This window comes from Penicillium malachiteum, assembly GCF_028827825.1.
Source record: "Penicillium malachiteum strain IBT 17515 chromosome Unknown utg000003l:1.0-4950554.0:1.0-4952489.0, whole genome shotgun sequence".
NCBI lineage: Eukaryota > Fungi > Ascomycota > Eurotiomycetes > Eurotiales > Aspergillaceae > Penicillium > Penicillium malachiteum.
This window is the reverse complement of record NW_026643096.1, coordinates 2686405-2704948: the sequence shown is the minus strand read 5'-3', so window position 1 is coordinate 2704948 and position 18544 is coordinate 2686405. Positions and strand designations below refer to the sequence as shown.

General features: G+C 45.1%; 6 protein-coding genes across 6 annotated transcripts; 3 read left to right on the top strand and 3 right to left on the bottom strand.

Moving 5' to 3' along the window:
* Positions 1–1064: 1064 nt before the first annotated feature.
* Positions 1065–3041, bottom strand: N7483_007365 (uncharacterized protein; the record flags this gene model as incomplete). The annotated part of the gene is made up of 5 exons (XM_057090802.1): positions 1065–1739; positions 1839–2397; positions 2480–2680; positions 2743–2828; positions 2889–3041. 5 exons carry the CDS (start codon positions 3039–3041, stop codon positions 1065–1067), a joined length of 1674 nt encoding a protein of 557 aa, XP_056945543.1.
* Positions 3042–3558: 517 nt separating this feature from the next.
* Positions 3559–5513, top strand: N7483_007364 (flavin monoamine oxidase family protein; the record flags this gene model as incomplete). The annotated part of the gene is made up of 6 exons (XM_057090801.1): positions 3559–3820; positions 3980–4133; positions 4215–4355; positions 4418–4462; positions 4513–4762; positions 4788–5513. The coding sequence occupies 6 exons, from the start codon at positions 3559–3561 to the stop codon at positions 5511–5513; spliced, it is 1578 nt and encodes a 525-aa protein (XP_056945542.1).
* A 185-nt stretch (positions 5514–5698) lies between these two features.
* On the bottom strand, positions 5699–6778 carry gliT (thioredoxin reductase gliT; the record flags this gene model as incomplete). The annotated part of the gene is made up of 1 exon (XM_057090800.1): positions 5699–6778. The coding sequence occupies one exon, from the start codon at positions 6776–6778 to the stop codon at positions 5699–5701; it is 1080 nt and encodes a 359-aa protein (XP_056945541.1).
* An 886-nt stretch (positions 6779–7664) lies between these two features.
* N7483_007362 (uncharacterized protein) lies at positions 7665–7940 on the bottom strand (the record flags this gene model as incomplete). Its single annotated transcript, XM_057090799.1, has 1 exon — positions 7665–7940. The coding sequence occupies one exon, from the start codon at positions 7938–7940 to the stop codon at positions 7665–7667; it is 276 nt and encodes a 91-aa protein (XP_056945540.1).
* A 390-nt stretch (positions 7941–8330) lies between these two features.
* Positions 8331–8753, top strand: N7483_007361 (uncharacterized protein; the record flags this gene model as incomplete). The annotated part of the gene is made up of 2 exons (XM_057090798.1): positions 8331–8546; positions 8580–8753. 2 exons carry the CDS (start codon positions 8331–8333, stop codon positions 8751–8753), a joined length of 390 nt encoding a protein of 129 aa, XP_056945539.1.
* Positions 8754–10876: 2123 nt separating this feature from the next.
* N7483_007360 (uncharacterized protein) lies at positions 10877–11269 on the top strand (the record flags this gene model as incomplete). Its single annotated transcript, XM_057090797.1, has 1 exon — positions 10877–11269. One exon carries the CDS (start codon positions 10877–10879, stop codon positions 11267–11269), a length of 393 nt encoding a protein of 130 aa, XP_056945538.1.
* Positions 11270–18544: the final 7275 nt, after the last annotated feature.

Below are 18544 nucleotides of genomic sequence, written 5' to 3'. Positions count from 1 at the left end.
CCGAAGCTCTCCGATAAAAGAAGGGACAGGTTCTGGCAGAGACAGCTGCGCAGGAACAGTGGGAACCACGAAAGCGTGTTTTCTGCTACCACGGAAACCCCGAATCCTATGTGCCATTGAATATGTGGAGACTGCTCGTGAGTTTCCGACCGGATCCGAACCGTTGTGTTGCTCGACAGCATCGACACTGTCTTGTCGCAAGACAACGAGATTCGTCGAAAAATATTCCGCCGCGTCGAAGTCGGGCCAGAAGATGAGGAAACAGCACGCCAGGACGAACTGGCAACGGGCATGATCTTGCAGACAATGAGTAGTAATGATTGCCAAACCCGCGGCCACCGAGAGGGCAAGGTCGACCCCATCTAGACACGACGAACTACGATCATTGAGAACGGTGCAGAAGGTGCAACCGAAGCCAAAATGAGGAGGTACAATATGAAGGAGATGACAGGGGGACTGAGAGATATATCAGGGCTATTTGAGAGGTTTGAGGGCATCTGGACACTGCGCATCGGTTTCTGTCGGCAATTCACCATTTCGTTTCTATTAACTATTCTCGCGTGGAATACTGGAATTTGATACACTCTGGCTTTAGACGGACAAAGCGACTGCCTAACCACTGTACAATTATTTAGGCTGCATTAGACTGATTGACTGATTGATTGGACAGACTTGAAAGAGATGAACTGGTTTCGACCAAAGCAGGCTAAATCAAATTATATACTTCAAAATTCTTTCCTATTACTGTCACACGGATATCGCTACATTGTCCTTCAACACTGATGAGGCTTTCATGCCGAATTGCGCAATAATACATTTTCAAATGTTACAACCGGCGCCTAAGCAGGCCAGAAGAGATCGCCGATAATGTGGGAAAATTCCTCCTCGCCTCGCAAGATCCCCGATGATCCTTTCCCAGTGTTCTGAATTTTCTTAAGGTATCGCTTCGGGTCTAAAAATCTATATCAATTGCTCCGCTAGGATTCCTAGGTTCGATAATGGAACGACCACATACGAACTGCCAAGTGCACCTGGGAATATCCTCCGGTTTTCCCCATCCTGTCTCAACTTTCAGAACTTGACTTATGCCGTTGGTCATGAGTCTCAGGATCGCTTTTTCTCTTTACACTTTTCCATTCCACTCCCAGCGCCCCAACCATAAGCAGACACGCTGTTCCGAGTGCAAGATAAAACACATCCCGCACGGCAGAATTCAAAATCATTTTCGCTAGCTGCACGGTCTGATTGGTGCTGGGACCAAGAAGTGCGACTAGACCATTCAGTCCGCTGGCTGATACATCCACATCATCACTAGAGGTGGTCAAATTGGCCGACCTTATTCCGCGGATGATGCCATTGGAGAAGATAGTATTGCCAACGGAAAGAAATATGGAGGAGGAGAAGGACTGGGTAAAGATGACAATGGCAGTTCCCAATGCCGCATCGCCAGCGTCAGGCAGGATGGCTTGGATAGCAATTAGCGGCTGTTGGAAGCCAATACCTGCGGCTAACCCGATCAGAAGCTCGAAAGGCGCCCATTCGCTGATTCCCGAGGCTGGTTTCAGCGTAGTCATTAGGCTCACTCCGAGGATCATGAGGACGCCACCTGCCATCATAAAGGGTGTGTAGTACCCTAGTCGAGATAGAGCAAATCCGGTTGCAATTGAGGAAATGATAAGTCCCCCAGTCAAAGGAAGTGACATATAGCCGGCCTTAATCGCAGAGACACCTTTAACCGTCTGGAACCATATAGATAACTTTTTCTCGCACGAATAAGTATATGTGTTAAAGTGAGGAGGATCTGATTGTCAAAACAATTCGAAAAAGGAGTTACTCACGTAATACTCGAACAGATTCAAGGTACCTGAGATCCCAAAGCTGTATAGGACGCAACAGGCAACGCTTCGCTGCTTAATGATCCTGACCGGCACTGTCGCCTTGTCCCCTTGATAGAATTGCAACATTCCCCAAATGATGAAGAACACCCCACCCAGGACGAACAAAGCGATTATTCGGGAGTTTGCCCAGTTGTATGACGATCCACCCCATTCTAGTGCCAGCAGAGTACAGAAGATTGCCGGTAAAATCGACATGAGACCCAGAATGTCAAATTTGGTAAAGAATTTCTTCGACGCTCCTGCGAGAGTCATTTTTCGATCCGGTGGTGCTACAGAAGATGATTTATTGGCAGAGGTGCTCTTTGGAAAGAACAGAATTATTGCAATCCCTGTTGGAGCCCCGAGGATTATGTTAATATAGAAGCACCATCTCCACGAGAGTCGGCTGGTGAAAACTCCTCCGAGCAAGGGGGCGATGACAATCGCGACCCCTTCCATTGAGCCAACAATTCCCGTGACAAGTGGGCGTTTTTCCAACGGCAAGGCAAGCCGCGTCAATCTGTTTCAAGCGAGAAGGAGAGTAAAACGGTTAGAAAATTTAAATAATAGGAAACAACATAGAGAAGATGGAAGTTTCCTACATAACCCAGCCCGTGAGAACGCCCGCTGCCCCCAGTCCAGACAGCGCTCGACCGATAATGAATACGTATGAATGCTGTGCAACAGCCGAAATAACACATCCCAGCTCGAATAACGTGAGTGCACTTAGAAACACCCATTTGACGGGGAAGAGCTTGAATATATTGCCATACGCGAGTTGAAAAGCGCATATGGTCAACTTACTACACGTGGCTTTTTGTCAAAAATCAGTTATCGAGAGTAGAAGGAAGAAGGAAAAACTTACTATGCAGAGCCGTACCATCCGATATCCGCCGTTGAATCAAACTCGTCCGTGATCCGGGTTATTGCCGTCGTGATGATGGTTCCGTCCTGCGTATAGGTCCTCTATCATTTTACTGCAATCAATTTCGGGCGAATCTCCCGACTTACCATGCTAACAAGAAAGATTACCACGGTTAATGAAATCAGTATTGACCAAAGAGGTATGCCTGTCGGATACGAAACTTCATCGGAGGCCGTCGACGTTGTCTGTTCCATCTGAACATCCTTGCCCTCCAGCCCTATGGACTCATCTATGCCCATTTCTTTCTTACTTTCTCTTACTCTGTTTTTCTTTCTCCCGACTCAAGGAAATGACGTCTTTCCAGATACAAATCTTGGGCGAGAATGGCCAACAATGTAAAAGGAGAGGAAATGGAAGGAAATCGAAAGGCTGAAAAGCAATTTGACTCCTGGTATCTAGTATCTCGACTCTTAAAGACCCTTGTGGACCAGATAATATCGTCCAGTCATCGAATTACTAATGCTTCCGGGTCTGGACCACGGTTAGCGAAAGCAGAACCCACCTTGCATGCCAATTTCTGATCTTAGTGCCAGGCACCAAACCGTGTTGAGAATAAACAGTGGTACCACGTGGGGCGTGGCACCACATAGTACCTAGGCACTCCCGCTAAGTGGAGATAGGTACATATTTTCTAGATACGGCGTTCAAAGTGTGACTTTGACCAGCAATAACCGGATAAACAAATGGTATGCAATCTGCTTTAAAATTAGCTCCAGGGGTTCGGAAGCTTACTTGCCAAAATTCAACTTCCAAAAAATGGCATTTGAAATAAATCCATCTCCTAGGGCCACTCATGGCAGCCGTCAGTGGCCAGGGCGTAATGAAGCGCACGAGCATTTCACAAAGCTCGTAGAAAAAGGTCAGAGCGTGATGGACGGCCAGCTGACCAATTGCCGTCCTCTAAAGATTGGGATTGTTGGAGCGGGAATTGCAGGCCTCTATATCGCCTTGATGCTTGATGACCTTGGCATTCCCGGGTTAAGCTATGACATCCTCGAAGGTTCCCATCGAGTCGGGGGTTGAATTCTCACCCACCGTTTCTCTGATGCTCCTGGTGATTATGTAGATCTTGGGGCTATGAGGTTCCCAGAAATCCCTCCCATGAAAAGGTCAAAAAATCCCCTCCTCTCTCTCATTTTGCCGGTCTAAGAAGCGTACAGATTCTTTCATCTGATAGACAAATTGAATGTTCCACTGGTTCCATTTCGTTATTCTGGAGCAAATACCCCCGAATTCTTCAACGGTGTACTGCATATTCGTGATTCTCAAAGATCAGCCGAAGTCGATCCTTTCAACTTCAGTGTATCACGTGGGGGTCAGGTTCCAGATAGGTATGTCCACCTAACCCAACTAGAGACGTGAAGGAAAGGGAAAAAAACAAGCTTACTAAGAGAAATTACACCGTCTCATAGATGTGTCTATCAAGAAGCCGACGGACTTCTCTCGGAAGCAATCCATCCATTTACTTCTGCGTTAGCAAAGGAATTTAATACTGGATTTCAACTCTTGCTTCAATATGATCACTACACATTGCGGCAATATCTCTTCGAACGGTATATGCTCAAGCTCAAGCAACTCCTTTATTTCAGTGTATTAAGTCTGATAATAAACCCAGTAATTTGGACGCTGCTACGGTTGCATGGATTGAAACGATGTGCAGGTAAGTGTTTGATGTGCAAGATACGGACCTTTGTTGACACTAACTTCCAGTGCCACCGGACTGGTTGACTACTCCTTGGTTGACTGTGTGATGGACCATTTTTTCTTCAATTATCCCGCACCGAACGTCAAATGGTATTCGGTACAAAACGGAAGCATCGGACTGATCGAGGCAATTCTCAGTCGGGTGAGCCACCAGCCGGAGCGGAATAAAAGGGTTGAAGCGATACACTATGAACGGTCGACCGACTCCGTGAAGGTCCAGGTGCAAGGAGAAACCTCCACCAGAGACTACACTGCGGTGCTGAGCACGACGACTCTGGGAGCTCTGCAACGGGATTGATCTCCGAGAGCTGGGTCTGCCTCCGACCCAGACGGAGGCAATCCGCAGCTTGCACTACGATCATTCGGTGAAGATTGCCATCAAATTCTCCTATCCCTGGTGGGCCGTCCATGGCCGAATCGTCCACGGCGGGGCGGGCAAAACCGATCTCCCGGTGCGTGTCTGCGTCTACCCCAAGGTCAAACCGGTCGATTATGCAAAGCCTGCAGTCTTGTTGTGTTCTTACACCTGGTCTCAGGATGCAGTGCGCATGGGGGCTCTGGTCGCGGAGACTTCCCCCGAGGGGGAAGAACAACTTGTGGATCTGGTCCTTCGCAATCTAGCGGAAATGCATGGGCATTGCATAACGCTGCCAGAGCTGCAAAGGGCTTATATGACACATAAGAGCTATGATTGGGCTCGTGACCCCTTTGCGACAGGCGCATTTGTCTTAAATGGGCCAAGCCAATTCATGAACCTCTACCCGGCCCTCATTCAGCCGGCGGCAAATGGTCGCTTTTATATAGTTGGCGAGGGGGCCAGTCTCAGTCATGGGTGGGTATCTGGATCTCTGGATAGCGCTTATCACGGGGTCTACAAACTGCTCAGGCGCTTTCAATTGGATGATTACTGTGATACTCTGAGGGCGAGATGGGGGGAGGGGGGTCTAGAGTCTCTCAGTAGGAAGAAGAGTGAGGGTGATTTGATGGTTGCAAGATTTCCCCATTGAAGCCATATTATCGCTTCTGACCTGAAATTTTAGTCTTTGTCACGCTCCGTAATGATAAAGGGGTTGGGTTCATGGGAATTTTTTCTATCTACTAGTCAAATAAATCAGCTAATCCATAATACCTCCAGGGGGAATGTTGATTGTATATCCTTTCTGAGAAGAGTGTGGGAAGCACAGAATGACAGCTAAACTAATGCGTTTGAGGAAACCCCTCCACCTGTAGCGTCTTCCACCTTCTTGACCTGCATTTGAGCATCCTCCGTGATCAACTCAGCCCACAGACTGTCCACTGCGTACATACCCTGCGCCATGGCCACGACGATCTGCTTGGCATGGGTTCCGGCATCACCGATCACGTAGAGACCAGGAATATTAGTTTCGCCGCACGGTTCCCGGCGTTTGATGGTGGTGCCGAACTGCGGCGAGTGCTCTAGCTCAAGTCCCAGCTCCGTTGCTAGATCCTTGGAGACAATGTCGGTTTTGGGCTTGTTGATCAGAAAGGCGAATTTGTCCCAGCTCCCATCTGCAAATTCGACGGTCACCGAGCTTGTGTCCTGGGGGACCTGGGACTGAGACTGCGCCGTGGCCGGGGCAAGGAGCCGACCGATCGGTCGGTCGTCGATGGTGCATCCCATCGCGCAGGCCAGTTTCAATGTTTCCCTTAGCTGGTCCGTCACAGGGACACCGTTGGTCAAGATCACCACCCGTGCGGGCTTAAATGAGGCGGCCTGTAGCGCCAGATAGCCATAGATCGGTTTCCAGGGGTATGCCAGGACGGCGACTCCGGCGTCCAGTTGCATCTTCTCCAACCCATCGCAGAATAGGCAGTGGTAAATGTGGGACGGCCAACAAGCCTGAAATCCCTCCAGATCCTCTGGGAAGCAATCGCGTGCCCCGGCGGCCCAGACCAGCTTTCGCCCGTAGAATACCTGACCCTGTGCTGACTGGAGTCGGAAGCCAGCCGCTTCGCCACCATGAAGAGGGAGCTTTTCCTGGCTCGCGTGAACGATCGTATGCCCCTCTGCCACATTGATGGTTGGATACTTCCGTAACAACTGTTCTCGGGCACCGGCGCGAAACTGAGCGGGACTTTCCCCATCGTGTCCGATAACATTATGGAGGGCAGTCACACCATGGTTGCGATATGATCCCGAGGTCAGGAAGATCGCTGAACGGCCACCGCGGGCCAAAGCCAGGCCTGCAGACAGTCCAGCAGGACCATCGCCGAGGATTAAAACGTCATAGCAGGTGGAAGGAGAGCCCATTGTCCTGTTATGGATTTTGAATGGTTGGAAACGTACAAAGGAAGGCAAAAGAGGGAAAGAGGGAAATGGGGACGGCGGTAACTTAAGCTGTGAATAGAACTTGAGGCTCGATGAAAGAAAAGATGCAATTTCGTATCGGCGGGAGAAATGCAAGAGCAGAGTAGAAACGCTAGCGGTATACAAGCAATACAACGCTATAAAGGTCTAGTTATGCACGGTGGTGTCAGGCCACCGCCTATAACTAATGATTCTTTCGTGTCTTACCGAGCTATTTAACTTTACCTTGGATGGGAGCACTGGTGGTACGACGATTCCTGTAATCGGACCATGCTAGCCCTAAGGGGGAAACTATATCCGCCCTTTAGATAGCTATAGAACTCCCTCTACGTTACGAAAGCACTCAGACCCACGCTGATTCCTTTACATCCGTAACCTGCGATCAGGTTAAATAATTCAGATCCCCAACCCACAATAAAATATGACACAGTGCCGAGAAACGTAATCAACTAGGAGGGTGAGCCATTTAGCGAGCTAAACTGTTAGCTGGCTAGGGATATATTTTGTCTATTTTTCACCTAATCTGCTACACACCGCCAGCGCTTCACTCTCAAACCTTCACCACGATCGATACTACCTCCTCCTACATACAAAAACTGATATGGCCCAAGGTGAACACCTGTTCTAGATCGAGCGGAAGGCAGGAGTGAGAATGGATTCTGCTCACTAGGGCATTCGACATGGACGGTTTCGCACGGCTTCGTTGATTGATTCATTGATGCTATGAGGGACGGGATGAGGGACGAGCGTTAATAGATGAATCAGATGTGAAGGATGTAAAGCGTCCTCTTACCATCGAGCCGTCCGCATTTGGATCCAGTAGGCTTCTCTAATGGAAGAGAAAATGCAAAGAATTGGCAATTTCCTTCTTGGCCTCTAATGCGCGTTGCTTCTTCTGCTGCTCACCTTCTAGCCACGTGATATAGGCAATCGCTTTCTCCAACACCATCGATTTGGAGTTCTCCGTGGTGAGAGTTGTCGGGTCGGTGTGTGACCATCCCGGGATGACCTCCGCCAGGTTTTTGATCTTTTCGTTCAGTCGTTTGCGATAATTCCTCTCGACCTGATAGTGGCGTTTCTGGTTGGAGATGGGTTGGCCTGCCATTATAGCGGGTGTCGTTAGAACCCTGCGACATCAGTCGTCTATTAAGATACCAGATCTCTCACCTGGTGGACCAAGATTTTCAAGGCTTCCCACACTATTGGAAGGGTTTGGACCTGGATGCGACGGCGTTATTGACGCTCTTCTTTGAACACATGCTGGTGGTTCGTTGGGCGAGCATCCGTCGCTGAGTAAGTCTGAGGTGAGCGAGAAGACGTCGTGACGTTAGCTCATGTTCGATAGACCTGAGGGTCCTGCACCAAAACGGGAAGAAGAACACACACTGGTGATGATCAAACGTTGTCTCCTCTGTTTGCATATTTGGAGCTTGGAAGAACGGCCAGAGAGTCTCCTCCACTGAATCTGGTAGATCTACGTGTGAGGGCGGGACTGATGGCATTTTTCCAGCTGCCTCATCCAGTCCAACACAGCCAGGGATTGATGTCAGCGACTGAGAGTGCCAGTGCAGAGGCTGTAGATGCAAGGGAGGCACCTGGTCGGATGAAGTCGAGCATTTCCCACATCCCATACTCATCATTAATTGCTGAATATATTCCAAGCATTGCTTTCGCTGCTGGCACTAAGGGTGGGAAAAAGGAAACGGAGACGGTCAGTTGCTGGACTTATGTATTTTGACTGTAGCCAATGAGAGTGCGTGCTTACCATACAGGGATGATTGCCTCGACTAAAGGGTCAGAGCTGGAGGTTCATTTCTCCCTCCGGGCAATGAATGGAGTCCATTTCGATCATCTGCGGCAGAACAACAAGTCCCGAGATGACGGTAGTAGGATTGAGGCTAAGGAGGTTTCCTGTTGAGCTAGTTAGCGATGGAAGGTCATTTCTGAGACGAGGTGATACGTAACGTAATTCCATAATTCCCAAGCCAACCTCGGGAACGTACAATGGCGTTAAAAATGTTTGCGTTATGATATTTGCCACCTTTATTCTGCCACTTTATCTTTCTGCCAGGACATTCAAAAAATCCAACAACCTACATAGCATCCAGAGTATATATATAACGTGTGAGTCTTTGAATCAAATATTAAATCGAATCGCCAGAACCCAATATCGATATCATTACGCATTTTGCTGTTATTTTATCTATCCCTCTACTTTCGAGCTGAGCCTAATCTGGAAGGCGGAGATAAAGGCGGTAAAAATCATAACGTAAAATATTTTTAACGCCACTGTAATTCCCGTGGGTCGCGCACCTACGTGTCTGGAGCGCTAGGAGGTGGGCTGTACACGGCGTGCACCTTCCGGGCCCCTCATTGGCCGGCTTCCGACCGGAGCACCGTCTGGGTCCCTATTGGCCAGCTTTCGACCGGAGCGGCCCGGTTCTATCACTTGATGTGATTCCCAATCCGTTGAAGGAGTCCGAAGGAGGACCGTAACAATACAGCCCAAAAGATTAAGGAGATACAATTCCTAAGGATTGGAGAAGTGGGGAATAATAACCAAGATAGTAGAGTTGATTCGTAACTGATAGGTGGGGAAAGAGGAGGGAAAGTTGGGGAAACCCGGGAGGGGCACTAAATACGGTCCTGTTCACCGCCCCCGCTTAGCTTCTCCAAAAGTATTAAATATACCGGTTCCGATAAAACTGTTTCCACACCGTGTCCGCTAGGGGGCTAGGGGGTGGGGCCGTACTGCGTGCATTTTCCGGGTCCCCTATTGGCCAGCTTCCAACCGGCGCGGCCCGGCTCTGTCCCCTGATATGATGATTGGCCAACCTACCGCTGTTCCAGATCCGTGTCGGGCGGAGCGGCTTCTCTTCTCATCTAAAGCGGGGTGGTTTCCTCTGTTCCTGTTTGCTTCTGATGTTGCCAGATTCTGGTCATCGTGTACTTGTTAGATCAGCGGTAGCCATGGAAATAACTAGGGCTGGTACTTTAGAAATACTGCCGCCGACGTCTGGCAGGTAATAATTCTTCGGGGAAAACGTCGGAGACAGTATTTCAGGGGTAATGGAAATGTTGGGATTGTGCTCATCAGCCTGCTCGGCTGTGTTCGAAACGCACTAGCTGGCCATCAGCTGGCGTGCCTGTCCCTCTGGAGGAAGTTTGATGGCTGCTATTCTTTTTGCGCTTTGTAGGCATCTGAAGATCGTAGTTTAAAAAAAAAAGAATTAGCCAGTGATGAGGTCGCATTTACTATGCGTTTTACCCTGGGGTACACAGGGAAAGAAAGATAGATCCCCGAGTGGCTCACATTTGTGACACGACCTCAGCCTCTTCGTTAGTAGAGATAAACCTGGGCCGAATTGAGTGGAAAGTCTGTGAGTATTAGACATCACTAGACCCTCCATCCTTACCCTCAATTTGAGGGTTGAGAGTCAGACACTCAGATGGTCCCATTGTGTAGGCTTTGGCACAGTTAATTCCATGTTCCATTACCTCCAATAAATGCTATATTTTAGATTTGTATAGTAGCTCCAATCTCATAGGAATTTTAGATCCGTCGCTTCGGCAGAACGTCCCCACTCCCACCCTTGTAGGGTGGAAGCAGATTTCGCTATCGACTGTATCAGAGATAAAACGTAGATTAATAATAATCATTATAAGGGGAATTGGTGATTTTTGTATGTAAAACCAGGTTTTTGCCACCAGAAAATAGTTGTAAGTGACATATCGGCTAAACAGGTATCATTACAAAGGATATTCACGATAAATAGTAGAGAATAGAGGAGCCGTTCAGTCCCCGATCAGACCAGATTCCACCTTATTTACTGTGTTTCCCCAGAGAGAAAATGTTTTCGTCTCAGATCTTGCGACACATACAATACATCCATGCTTACATACCACTATACAACACCAAGCATGTCTTCTACCAGTCATCTGAGGTTTCTCGACAATGTATATCATTGTTATCCGCCCCCCGAGCAACAACAATCTACCTTCTATAGCACCACCAACAGAGTGGATTGCGAATCTCTCACCATGGACAACTCTTCCCATGAGGGGAATTGCCTACATCTTCCACTCTCTGCCAACGTGAATGCTGAGTTCAGCAGCGACAAGGGACCCAGGACGCTCCGCAGACATTATGCCGCCGAGGTGCGATACCGGCAGCGATTGTCGCAGGTATTTGAAAAGTTGTTGGATAGCATCAAATGCAAAGAGAATCATCTCGCTGGCACTGAAGCGGATTGCGATTACCACAATGCCTCGGCACACGGGAAGGTGGACCGCGGCATGATCATCACGCTGGCCATTAAACGCATCCGTTATCTGGAAATGGCAAACCAGGTGGTTGATGCCGAATTGCAAGACATAGACGAGCAACTCTACCAGGCACAAGCGCTGTTAGGGACTGCGCAGCCCACCGAGTAAACAATCTCTACTTTGTTTCATTTTTCATTTTCTTTCCTTTTACTTTCTTTTCTCTGCCTTTTTTTCATTTAATTTCTATTTCTTTTTTTCTTTCCATTCGTGCACGTATGCGAAATTAATAATGCTACAGCAAGTCTTCCAGGGATCCGGCCACAGTTAACTAATATAGTTCGTATTAATGTACTATAATGTACATCAACGTTGACCCACATTCACCGTATATGGTTTGCTAAGAGATGGACTAAGTGGGGATTCAGCCCCGAACATACGCAAATTGGTCAAAGATCCGGAAAATAGATTATGATCCTTTTAAATGGTTTCAAATGTTTCACCTTGAAATACAAAATATTTCATTTGAACACTTCCCCTTTTCATAATACTCTGGAGACTCCGTGATACTCCATTGTACTCCGTACTACTCCGTATTGATCTCCGAGATTATACTAGTGTCAAGATGATCAACACATTGATGTGCATAGGTATCGAATAGAAATCATAATATCCATCTCCGTATTCCTTATATACCTTAATCCATTTCTCAAGACCGATAAATATCAATTGATTCAAATATCATGATTCTCAAGTGCTAGTTTATGTCACATGTGCAGTCTCATCAGTATAGGTGAGCTTAAGGGAATTAAGGGGATGCCTCTAAACATTTGAACATTTGAATCCAATTGTCTGATACAAACATAGTTAGACCTGTGCAAAGCCCATGGGTAAAACCCATGGGCCTGGCCCATCACAGCCCATGGGCTAGGACCCTGGCCCATGGGCACCCATGGGCAAAAGAAAAGTGGAGCATGTATAATATGCATATTTAAAAAACATTATGCAGTATGAGAAGGGTTTGAGAAGGGTTTGAGAAGGGTATGGTATAGATCTAAATCATATACTTCGTATCGTTGAATCAAGTATATAAAGAAAGGTAAATTTAAAAGAACAATTAAATTAAAAAGATAATAATCTAATACTGTGTAATGGTAAATCCTGGAGCCTGAGAAGGAGGTTTTCTTTGTCGTTTAGGGAGTCGATGATGATGATCATCATCATTATCATCATCATAGACACTCCTTCGAACCTGAGTCCGTTTCAAGGGTGACTTAGGTCTGTTGCATGGTAGACCTGGAGTTGAATCTCCTATGACGGAGACCTCTTCATCAACCTCCTCTACATCATCATCACTGATATAATTAAATACATCATCCACTTAAATCTCTTCCTCCACTTCCTCTTCTGGATTTTCAATTTCATCACTATACTCATAGGATCCAATGGCTGCTTGTTCCTCGAGCATTGAATCACATATGAACTGTAATCGATCCTCCTCTGTTTCAAACTTGGTTGAGCATATATACAACATTAGATCCTTAATAGTCTCCGGTTTTAGAGAACCTTAGCGGTAATAGCATAAATCTTAAACATAATTAAATATACGCTTAACACCTGCTCCAGTAGCTAGGACATAGAGTGTATCACGGGCGATTCGGGCTAGAATTAGATAATCATTAGAGTGGTTCCGCTACTAAGTATAAGGGTTAGCCTTAATAATTCCACTTTAGAGATAGCGTGTAAGCTTATCCTTAGTATTTTGTTAAGTGGAAGATTAGTAAAGAAGCCGGTTAAGAAAAGTTTAGGGTGTTAGACGTCTGGAGGTAGGTGGATTAGGGCTGGTTCGTGCATACTCCATATACTATTCACGTATAAAGCGCTTATACTCCTTAGCCCAGTTAGCGTCATCTCCACACTATATATTAGTTTAAAAAGCTTATAGTTTACGAGAAGAAGCTAAGATAGTTATAGTAGCATAAAGATAACCTTATTTCCCATTAGTCATTTCATAATATTCTACAAGCTTTTCTTATCCTAAAATAAGTATATTTTTTATTATAACTTTCCATAGAGCTCTTTTAGAATTTAGCCATCGAATAGATATATTGTCAGCAATTCAGGCTGATTGTGTGCCTGGATTCCTGGGATGAAAAGTGGCCCTTTTTGGTCCAAAGGTTATGCTGACTAATTCATCCCGCGATCAAACATTTCCGTTGCGAAATGAATGATATGGTTTTGATCTGATCTATCAGATCAAAGATGATCTTCTCTCGTCCGAGAAGATCCGCAACCCGAGCCCCGTTGTTAGGATCAATGGTTGCAAGATGAGATGAAAGGACTCGATTATTTCGGATTCCGTAGCCCTTTCGTCCCATATCCTGAGACCTTTGGTCTCATGTTTGTTTAGTCTAAAGTTCTATAAAACCTGATCTTACCCCTTAGCTAGTTTAGCATCGAATTCAATCGTTTTTGGATCAGTTGTATCTTTGTTTGATTCTTTCCTTCCATTCCATCCTAAGTTCGGATCCAGCTTGGTCGTATGTCATTCCATCTGATCCGTGTTGTCTGATCTTTTGGTCTTATCTTTACCCTTTCCTCCGAAGGGTTCCCTGTAGCTTGGTGCCCCTGTTCAGCTGACATCCTCTGCGTGACGTCATCACCTTTGGTCCTGTCTTCCCCACGCTGAAAATAGATTAAAGCGGAAATATCTAATTCCGATTTTATATCTGATAATTTTTAATAAAATATTATTACCCCTATAATCTCTTATACGTATATCTTTATTATTTCTTCCTTTACATTATGATTTAACTATACGTAGCCCTTGGTTTAAACCGGAAATAAATCTCTTTCAAAGATAAAGCAAATATTATTTCTACTAATTTCATTTGTTTAATCACCCAATCTTAAATTTTTTACTGTTTACTAATAATATTCTGTACATATAAGAATCATTATAATCCCTAAGTTCTAAATCTATTCCTTCTTACCATCTCCAATTTCTATTTACAAAATACTACTTAAACCCTCTTGATAAAACTTTAAACCACCTCCAAACCACCTTCGAACTACCTCTGAAACACCCCTAAACCATAGACGCTACTGCTCTTCTCCTTACTGGTTTAAACGTTATCCCAGGACCTCCGGAGCCTTTACCATCTCCTATCCAAATCCATTTTATCCATCTACCACGGTTATCGATTTATACCTATATTTGATGTCTTCATAGAGAAGTTTACAAGTTTAAATATACCGATCAACCTGCATTCCAGGCAGGAGGTCTAGCCCTTACAGTTTTTTGAATGAATTGTCAATATACCAATATTAATTTAAAGAAATGTACTAACTGTATCCAGTCTAATTGCTACTGTACTTAGGTATGTATTACCCTTGGTTCATATATAGTTCTAAAACTAATTTGTTTTAGTGGTAAGAAGGAATGATGGGAGATTGGCTGGATTTTCAAGAGATAATTGGATGGGCAGAGGCAACACAAACTGTACCTGGAACTGCTGGTGTTGGAGCAACTCTCGCTACTGGATTCGTATGGGTAAACTATCCGAATGCCGCTGCAAAAGTACCTGAAGCGACCGGGAAACTTGCTTTAGCATTGGATCATGCTGTTAAAATGCATGCAAAGCAGTATGATTTACATACAGGAGAACAGCCAGATGGGAATACTGAGAAAATCCAAGAATATCAAAGGTTAATGGCTATATGACGGCAAATACAGATTCAATTAACCGCACCTCCTTTGGTTCTAGGGCCAGCCGTACCTACAGCACCGGCGAATGTCCTCCCAAACGGACCTGTTGCACCCAATCGGCGGTTATTTCTTCGACTTTAACCACAGGATAATGGATATATTCTTTGGCAAATGGCTATTCGATCATTTTTTATGGAGCTTGCTATAGATGCAACAACAGATATTGGTGCTAATCAAGCTGATGTTAATAATCTTCGTGATGCATTTTAATAGTGGGCGAGGGAGCTTTGAAACATAGGTCATTCATACTTATCTCAAGGAGGATACTAATCTTTTTTTTATTATAGTATGGCTTATGTTTTAAATCTTTTGATCTTGTATAATTAAAACTTAAATTCTTTTTATTTTATAATTATAATCTCTGTAATCCAAAACATATTTGTATTTTTCATAATTAAGATTACTAGATTAGGTAAAGTCTAAAAAATTATAACGTGATTCCCGGTTACCCGAGCGTCCCGGTAACCCGAGCGACACATCAAACAAAATCACATCTGTAGCAACCTAAGTTTTTTAAACATTAATCATGCCACCAATTCGCTCTCAAAGATCTCAAAAATTAGTACAGCAAGAGGGACCCCTATTATTAGCTATTAAAGCTATAAAGGATGGTCAATATCCCTCGGCTGCTGCTGCAGCACGCGCTTTTAGCGTCCCAGTCTCAACCTTGAAGCACCGGATCAATGGGCGAGAATTTTGGGATGAAATTCGCCATCCTCGCCATAAATTTACTCTTTTAGAAGAGAAGTCTATGGAAAAATGGCTACTCTCTATGGATTCTCGAGGAGCAGCTCTCACACATGCTATGTTGAGAGATATGGCCAACTTACTACTCCGATCGCGTGGATTGACACCTTCTGACCCCCCTCCGAAAGTTGGCAAGAATTGGACCACAGAATTTGTCAAAAGACACCAGTCCCTTTCCTCTTGTCTCTCTCGTAAGTATAATTATGAGAGAGCTCTTTCCGAGGATCCTGAAGTCATTCTATCCTGGTTTAAACTTGTTGAAAATACTATCAAAAAATATGGTATCACATCTGATGATATCTACAACTTTGACGAGTCTGGATTTGCTATGGGAATCAATTCAACTCAAAGAATTATCACTTCTGCGGAATATCATGGCAAAAGAGGTGTCTTACAACCTGGGAATCGAGAATGGGTCACTGCTATTGAGTATATCGGTGCTAATGGTGTTGTGCTTCCACCATATATTATTTTCAAAGGAAAGGTCTTTTTGGAGCGCTGGTTTCAAAAGCCACCACTTTGGGGTGTGAACAAAAGTCCTAATGGATGGACAAGTGATGAGATTGGTGTTGATTGGCTACAAAAGCATTTTTTACCTTATCTTCCTATACGGAAAGGGAAATATATGTTGCTAATTCTAGATGGACACTCATCATACTTGACACCTGAATTTGATAAAATTTGTAAAGAGAATAATGTTATCTCTCTTTGTATACCTGCTCATACATCTCACTTATTATAGCCTCTTGATGTTGGGTGTTTTGCAGTCTTGAAAAAGGTGTATGGAGGGCTTGTTATGGAAGAGATACGTCTTGGTATCAATTCTATTGATAAAGATAACTTTATTTAACTCTATCCTATTGCCCAAGAAGCTGCTTTTAAAGCTTAGACTATACAGAATAGCTTTAGAGGTGCTGGTCTAGTACCTTTAGATGCTAATCATGTACTAGATAAGCTTAATATTCAGCTTGAATCATTTTTATCATCTCAACCACCTGAGCCACGACCAGGATCTTCTAGCAGTACTAGTGATCTCGATACACTTTGGAGCCTCTCGAAACTGCAAAAAACGAATTCTAGGATCAAGAAAGGACTTGAACCTTCATCAGAGACTATGACCTCGCCGCTTAAAAGAGCTATTGACCGGTCGCATGATATGACTATTCGACTAGCTCATGAGCTCATCTTTATCCAAGATCGTTGCGCCAAGTTAGAGACAGCCAATAAGAAGCAGGTGAACAAGAGGACTGCTAGTAAAAAGCAGATCTCGCATGAAGGCAGTCTGCGAAGTTTGAAAGAGATTGAGTGTAATGTGGTGGAAGAAAAAGATGGTGGAAGGCAATATATATCTACAACGGAGGGTGCTACGGAGCCACTGGTAGAGCCTCCATTACCCCCTGTGTCTATCATACGGCGCCAGGTCACTTGTTCTGGTTGTGGAACTAAAGGACATACCTATTCTAAATGTCCTACTAAACTTATTTAATTATTTAATTGTGTTTTGGTGTTGAAATTTGAGATTGAAAAAGTAGGAAATTTGAAGTTCTTGGAGCATCGCTCGAGTAACCGGGACGCTCGGGTAACCGGGAATCACGTTATGTCAGAATAAAGGCTTATTCAGCAGCATGTGTGACAGACTACAATGTCCAATGCAGTAGGCGGTCGCCAATGGGATGTCTCAACAGGTCTGGTTTTCTCATTCTGATAATTACGCACATAAATTCTGCCTGGAGATCACCTGATCAGTCATGTGATCCATTCTGGTTCGACCAATCAGAGCTCTCCATTAAATAGTGGTTTGAACTAACCAAATTGGGCTAGTTCTGCACCCGTGTTCTGTCAATGTGGCACCCAATGGGGTTCAATTGTACAGATGTGTGTGTGTTCAATTCTGCTAAATCTAAGATGTAAAAATAACGTATCCCGTAAGCGAGCGGGCCATGTAAGCGAGCGGGCCACCGTTCTACCTACCAACGCATACTTTATAGTATTATTCAACCAACAACAAAGATGATTAATTAAAATAACATCTATCCTAATTAGGACAAGTATTCCTTTTATGTCCAATATTTCCACAACTTGTACACTTTGGCAGCGCTCTCCCAGTGGCCGTTTTTCGAGCTTCCCGCCGCTCTGCATCTACCACCCGCTCTGCTTCTACTATATCCTCCTCCTTCTGTATGCGCTGGCTTGCCTCGCTCACAGTCATTCCACCCTTATTGGCCATCTGCCTATTAGGTAGGGCACGCTTACGTGCCTGCCGCCCATTCTCAGCGCGTAATTGCTCAATTTCATGAGCAAGAAATGCGCCGTTATGCATAGCAATCTCACATCCCTTAATCAGCTGCTCAAGCGCTTCTTTAGCTGGGCTGGGAGGTGTAATGACCGCTGCTTCAATAGCCTTTTGATTGATGAAGCCTGTCGTCGGATATCGGTAGGCTTGTAGGGCGTATGGGGGGTAAAGTTACTGCTTCCGCTACTAGGGGGTGGTGTAGGCGTACGTAGCTTTATATCAAGCTTCTCAAGCACCTGCTGCGGGCTAAGCGGAATTAAACCAGCTGCTAAGAAGCTATTTGAAATTATAGCTGGCTTATAAGCTTGGTCCCGGGTAGATAGGTATATAGCAAGAAAATCAAGCTTATCGATATGGTGTGTGCCATATCGAAGCTTTTGCTGGATAGCCTGCCTATAGGTATGCTTTATCACACTAAAACACCAAATATCAAGAGGTTGAAGAAGATGGGAAGAATGGGCTGGCATACATAATGGTAGGACATGGTTTTCCTCGCATATTTGATCAAATTCAGGTGTCAAGTGGCTACCATGGCAATCCATAATCAAAAGCCGCCACTTTCCATACACACGTGTATTTGTATGGGGTAAAAAGTGATTCCGGAGCCAATTCATTGTAATTTGATTGGTAGTCCAGC